The following is a 7,158-nucleotide window of genomic DNA, read 5'->3' as shown; positions in this document are numbered from 1 at the left end:
TATAATGAAGCTAAGCAATGTCAAGGACATTAAATTAAGCTACATCGGTGCCAACTAAAAGGAATGAACAATTTTTCTTTTTTTTTACAATAATTCAATACGTAGCAGTTGATCTTCGTATCCAATCTCCTTCATCACCGCTACTTTGTTGTCCATTGGTTTAAAAATAAGTTTCTAAGACATTTAAACTCTAAGGCTTCTTTTACTTTGTATCACTTCTTTTTTGCATTACGAACAGGTTATATAATGTAATTCTGAAGTGCTAAAAAATTAACAGACATTTTCATATGCCTTTTAAAAAAATATTACCGGATACACCAGAGGGTGGCCTCTGTATTGTTTTTCTACCATGCATGAAACTCTCAAATAGCTTTAAATTCTAAGCACTATAATAGTGACAACGTTCATGCATATTAATCGAATGGACATGAAATAAAAATTAAAAATGAATGTTGACAATTCATCGTTGAAAAGAGAGTTTATGATGAATATTTCAGTGGCCATTTATGACATTGATGTTATTGTTGGTGATGACGTTGGCGTTATGCTAAGTGACACTGTTAGAAATTGGTTTATTCTTATTAACCATGTCGCCATTAGCACGCTGATCTGTCTGTTTGGAGCGGTGGGCAACTGTCTCAGCTTTGCTGTTTTTCTTCGACAGGGACTGCGCAAGTCCATGAATTTGAGCTTGTTTTCCATTTCCGTTTCCGACTTTCTCGGGCTGGTGTTGCAGATATGGCATAATTTCTGTTTGAACCCTTACGTGGGGCAGATAGAATCCCCGCTTGATTTTATGCAGATACAGTACCTGACCGCTGGATGGCCAAACGTGACGGCTGTGAGAATCACTGGCTGGACCACGGCCTTCATGACGCTAGAGAGATGTCTTTCCATTGCTATTCCACTAAAGATAAAACAGTTTATTACATTTAGGAGATCAGTTTTCATAATTATCATGATATATGTTTTGAATGTCACAGCCTTATCTCCTCTGTATCTCTCAGCATACTTTAGCTGGTATAATAGTCCTAGCTACAACCACACCAAACTCGGAGTCTCCTTCAGAGACAACAAGTTGGAGATACAAGGGCTAGTCTTCATCTTCCACGCCACCCTGTCCATAACCTCCTTCATCCTCGTCGTCATATTCACCGCCATTTTGGTTCTCAAGCTGAAGCAGAAATCAAAATGGCGGAAGGAAGCGACGCACGATAACAACCAGAACGAGGCCATCTCTAGCCGCGAGAGGAAAACCGTTATGCTGACTATCGCGGTTGCCGTGGTTCTTATCGTCTGCTACACACCGGCTGTCGTCGGCTCCATCACGACGGCAATCACGCCAGACTTTGCAATCACCGGGAAACAAGCCAACGTCTTCCACGCAGTCTTTTCCTTCGCCTTTGTTCTGCATTCTATCAACTCCAGCATCAACGTGGCGGTCTATTACAAGATGAGCTCCAGGTACAGGCAGACCTTTCAGAAACTCTTCTTGGCCAGAAGGAGGAAAAACGATGACCAACTGGAAAAAAACAATTCATCGCTAAAGTTTTGACAAAATTTAACCAGTCTTATATGGCACAAATTATAAAATGTGTTTTTGCAATTCTAAAAGCTGAAAAAATTTCGGACTTACATTATTTTTTGTAGCGACACTCAAACGGAAAATAGCTGCTATTAGTTTTGTGTGTCTGTCCGTCCGTCACAAAAAGAAGAAAAAAAAATTGAATATTCAACATCACGATATTGTAGAACTTTCAAAGTTCTAGTGCAAACGGCTACTTTTTTTCTTTTCTGAAAGCGAATCATTTAATTAAATGTGCAATCCGTTTTTTTTTAATAAAACATACACCATTTTTACAACTATTAATGGTTAAACAAACAACATGGGAGCCTATATTACTGAGGGTAAATGTTTCACTTAGAATTTTTAAAATAAATATTTATGCAACCTTTTCTGTTAATTTCTTTTAAAAAAAAAAAGCTTAAAAAAATATTTTATTACAAAATTAAGTGTGTTTGTTCTGTAAGCTACTTAATTTTGTTAATTAATTTGTTAACGTATGTTTTTAAAGTAATAGAATATATTTAGTAAGTGTTATATTATCAATTATGATGTAAAAACAACACTGCAGTTTAAATTACAACTCCACTTTATTGAAATGACAAGAAAGTGAAGAACAACAGGAGACTTTAATACACACTGATAACATACTTGAGAAAAACATGTCAACACATGAACATACTGAACAGTAGGACAAGGGAGACTACAAATAAACAAACAAACAGACACACAACATACATACACATAAATACACATATAAATGTAAAAGTAAGTATATAAATCAAATAAAATTTAAAACATCATTTAAAAAGCAGTGTATTATATTCTACACGTTCAGTCAGAGGAAATAACAATCATTGAAAACTACAGATTTAACAAAAGGGAAAAGTTTCTTTCATGAGGCCTTGATTGAGAGATTGTCCCCTTTAGAACACGAGCAATAATTCAATATTTGATATTATCTTCTCAATCATCAGTTCATTAAATACATATGAATATTAACAACGTAATAATAACAAGATATATGTGGTTGGTTTTCCTACTTAATATAGACAATCCGATGCGATTATAATGGCATTAGGGAAGAAAGAGTATTTGTACCATGCAGAATGAAAAATGTCAATGCAATAAGGGCTTAATAACAACACTTCAAGCGGGAAGATAATTATAGATAACCTTTCATGTTTTTAACGACATATAATAAATAATCACCATTAACATAAACCAATTAGAGCAACGGTTCTCAACCTTTCTAGTTCCGCGACCCCTTCATATAATTTCCTTTTAGGCGGCGCCTTTTTTCGTTTACAGATAAATAAATTTGTGCTCATAATTAAACTAAAATGGGTTATTATTCAGACCTGCATTCATTTACGTTTCTATTGCATATTTACTAATATACAAGTTGCATACTTCAGTGACAATGTGACAAATGTGGCGAAGTATGGACAACAGTCGATACAGTTAACTGCATTATTACAGAAATAGTGTTTCGACAGTGCGAAGGTTGAGCTTGTTTCTGTCCCACCAGATCAGGAATCTATTAGCTCAACGAATGCCATCTTATGCATGAAGTCTGATTCTGAATTTGGACTTAAAAACTAACAAGCTGGAAAACCTTGTTTCTCAAAGATTTGTTCTTGGAAATGGTAAGTAAGGTTCAGATCTACTTGTTACAGCACGTTAGAATAGACAAAAGAAAAAAAAATCCAATGATGAATAGATAAAATCCAAATTTCCGGGGTCTTAGGCGACCCCTGGCAATTTTTCATTCGACCCCCAAAGTGGTCGCGACGCACGGGTTGATAACCACTGAATTAGAGGCTCCAATCCTCTCTTGCAAAAGTTCTGGATAGAGACCCTGCTGTTGTGCGTAATGCTCGTATGTCACCTTACAGGTCAAGAACTTTTGGCTGCCGAGACAGAGCTGAGCAAGTCAAGGTCATTCAAAAACAGCCAATCATACACGGTTTCCTCTTCTTCCTTTGAAGGTGGGACCGTGCGTCGAAGTTTGACCCGAACGTCGCTAAATATGAACCGGCGGGAAAATGGCCCGTCCTGCACTGTGTAGGTTGTTAAAACATGGGCAGTCTCCTTCAAGGGAGATTTTTGGGACTTGACTAATGGACTTTATTTACCAAAAAGAACGGTCACGTGATAATATTGATAAAACAACGAAAAAAAAAACTGTCACGTGATAAACATTTTTTTAAAATTAAAATTACATCGTAATTTGTATAGAAGAGATAGAGAATCTCATGGCTCAATGTTGTTTGTTTACGATTGGTGAATGAGGTTCATTCAGACCATTTACAGTAAGTCAGTAGTAATTTGACCCAGGACATACAAATGTCAGGTACGCTGTGTGTAATTACATAACGACATCTAATTTACAGATTGACAGTAAACAATGCTTTTTGTTGGAAATATCCAGCAGTTTGAACGATTTGTACATTATATACTCTGTACATTAGAGTTCTCCTCGTTAATTATTTGTAACCAGGGTGTCATGTGGACAACATAACGACTTTACTTTCTCCAGCTGATGTCAGGTAGCCTTAGCGATGGCTGAAGTCAGGGGCGTCCTAAAAATCCTGAAACTTAAAAATAAAAATCCTTCGCCATGACTTAAAACCGAAACCTCTCGTTTCGGAAGCCAGCGCTATAACACTCAACCAACTCACTTCTAATTTTTAAACATGGTGGGGACAATACAGACAAGACCAATCGCTGAACACGGAACTGCAATGCCACAATGTAGACCGATAGCTCGTTGTCAAGTCGTACAGACCTGTGAATAGGCAACTAGCCATAGGTCTCCACTGCCCACAGGTTGTGACGTTGCAGGTCAGTGTTGAGGCCTTCTGTAACGATTGGCCTCGATTGAGGATGTAGACTTTTAACATTTTTTAAAATTTTGGTTTCAATTGCAACCAGCTAGTATTTATATTTGTTGTCCAGCATAAACTCAATCTCACCCACTTAGTAGCTCTGATAGTTTAAATTACAATGACCGTCTAGTTTCATATCCAAGATTTAGCGCAGTCCTGAGTACCCAATCGCTGATCAAGCTGAAATTTTGCACAATTATTTCTTTTGCCCGACAACACAAGAATCAATAACAAAAAATTAACCGATTAGTTAATTTAAGATAAGATGAGATAATTATATTGATCCAATCAAATGGAAATTCAGTTTGACTACAATTGACAAAATCAGCGTAACTACTGTAAAATAACAGCATAGATGAAAAATTCGAACAACATTCAGACACGAAACACATACACATTCACAACCAGCGCTTTATGAATTTGACTTCTATGTACTTCTCGATGTCGACAGCTGATCTTGTAACACTGTAACCGAAAATGGGATAAAGAGTTTTTAAATCTTTCTGTTTTAAGCTATTGGTAATAAATTACTTGGTTTGGTATTTCAAACAAGGGAAAAAAGTAGTGCTTGAATGAAGTGGTGGTATATTAGGCTTTCGTCTAAATTACTTGGCTTGGTATTTCAAACAAGGGAAAGAAGTAGTGCTTGAATGAAGTGGTGGTATATATGGCTTCCGTCTAAGGCTTAGTGAACACAAATATAAAGTAAAAACAATAGATAACTATACACTCTTCCATGTTCTTCGCTAGCAAAACGGTTACCGCGTTGGCTTGCAAAGCCTGAGTAGGCTTTAGCCCACAAGTTCGAATTTAGGTCGTTCCCTTTTTTTTCTATAAAATACATTTAAAAAGCTACCCCCAAGATACCCCTTTCTTTCTCCCCTCACCCTTTCCAACTGGTCCATGCAAGTGATAGGATCGCAATGTATTGAGAACGCTAAAAGCATGAAATTGTGCTATACAAAAACAATCGGTAAAAAAAATATTTCTAATCACACAGATTTATTATTGTTAGTCTAGATCTATTACACATTTAATTGCATGACTGATCCAAATTAATTGATACACATTAATATAAGTTTTGTTTTTGAAAAAAAGCACTACTTTGTAATTTGCTTGTTTGACCCAACAGTGTTACAAAGTGCACGACAAAATAATGAATATGTTATTTTCAAAAGGTAAAGTTTATCAATACTTCTGTACACCTTAGTGAGGTTGTGACTGAGCGTCGCATGAGGTTTGCGGGACATGTTCTACGTCAAAATGAATTACGCACACCAAGAGTTGCGATAACATGGAAGCCAAAACGAGGAAAGCGCAAACAGGGACGACATCGTATTACCTGGCTACACACCTTCATGGAGGACCTCAGAACAGTGGACACCAGGTGGGAGGAGGCTTCAGACATTGCCAGTGACAGATCATTATGGAGACAGCTTGCCGCCCAATGCGCCGAACGGCGCGGGATGACTTAAGTCTAAGTAAGTCTGTACACCAGATACAAAAATGTAGCTGTTTTTGGATTTTTCTCCAATTTCAATGAAAAAAACTCCATCAAATTGAAAAATGTTCGTATGGTCTTAAGTGTCACATTGCACTGAGGCCTATTAATAGTCTTGCAATAATTATGTGTTATACAATAAAAAGATTTTTCTTTGCTAAATTGATTATGACAAATGTCTCTGACCATTGGTATACTTGAAAACAAAGGAAAAAGTTACATTTATAGCCAACAATCTCTCCTACGTGTCATTTTATTGAACTATTATGTTTGAACAACTGTAATGTCATCTTCAGTTGATCGATTAGTTCTTACTATCTAGATTAGTTATTTAACCTCCGGCCTCACCATTTTTAATAGAGCATTTTTAATAGAGCATTTTTAATAGAGCATCGTCAGTCAAACATGCCGATTAATTGACCTAAATCATAGTAATTACGAAATGCGCTTTCGAGATTTAGCTTATACGTCGTGATTTTATAATAAATTAGTTCGATTATTTTCGCATATTACCTTAAATCATGCCCCTTTTTTTCAATTTCCTTCATAAGTATTATTAAAGGTAATTTGGAATCCTCAATAATTAATACAAATAGTTAACTTTTAAAGAAAGTTATAATAAATTCTTAGTTTATGATCTTACTTTTTTTTTATGTATTAGCACATTATTTACATAGTCAAGGCATCAACAACTAGATATGAAAATACATTAAAAGAAAACAAACTGTTCTTTTTAAAATATTCTAATGTCTAAAAAAACATGCTCAGTCGTTTCAACTAAAGCTCTGTCAGCATGAGAGTGAACAAAGAGATAGTAGCTAAATATTAGCTAACCGATCTTTGCATTAACTCTTTCTCTCCTAATTGACGATGCCAACGTTGATTTGACCCAATTAATCTAAATTAATTTATGGATTTATAAACTTGAATTTGTGTTGTTTAAAAAGAGCACGCATTCTCATACAATTCTTTACCAAATTTTACATTTTCTGATATCCAACAAAAAAGTTCTTGAAGTTAAATCTTGACAGGATAGTGGAATAGAATGAATAATTCTATCGGAACGAGGAAAGTAATTACGGAGAGAAAGAGTTAATGATTTTACATTTATTTCATTTGAAAAGTACGTTATTTATTTATAGATCAGAGTAAAATAATCTTTCATATATATAACATCTTGTACGATGGATACTGTATATAAC

The 7,158-nt window shown here is 35.5% G+C and overlaps 1 protein-coding gene across 1 annotated transcript; it reads left to right on the top strand.

Annotated features, from left to right (window-relative positions):
• Positions 1-445: 445 nt before the first annotated feature.
• Positions 446-1,555, top strand: LOC106059875 (putative G-protein coupled receptor F59B2.13). The gene has a single exon (XM_013217568.2). It carries the CDS (start codon positions 446-448, stop codon positions 1,553-1,555), a length of 1,110 nt encoding a protein of 369 aa, XP_013073022.2.
• The last annotated feature ends 5,603 nt before the right edge of the window (positions 1,556-7,158 follow it).

Source organism: Biomphalaria glabrata, chromosome 2, assembly GCF_947242115.1.
Source record: "Biomphalaria glabrata chromosome 2, xgBioGlab47.1, whole genome shotgun sequence".
NCBI lineage: Eukaryota > Metazoa > Mollusca > Gastropoda > Planorbidae > Biomphalaria > Biomphalaria glabrata.
The sequence above is the reverse complement of the archived record's forward strand: the minus strand, read 5'-3'. Positions and strand labels throughout refer to the sequence as shown.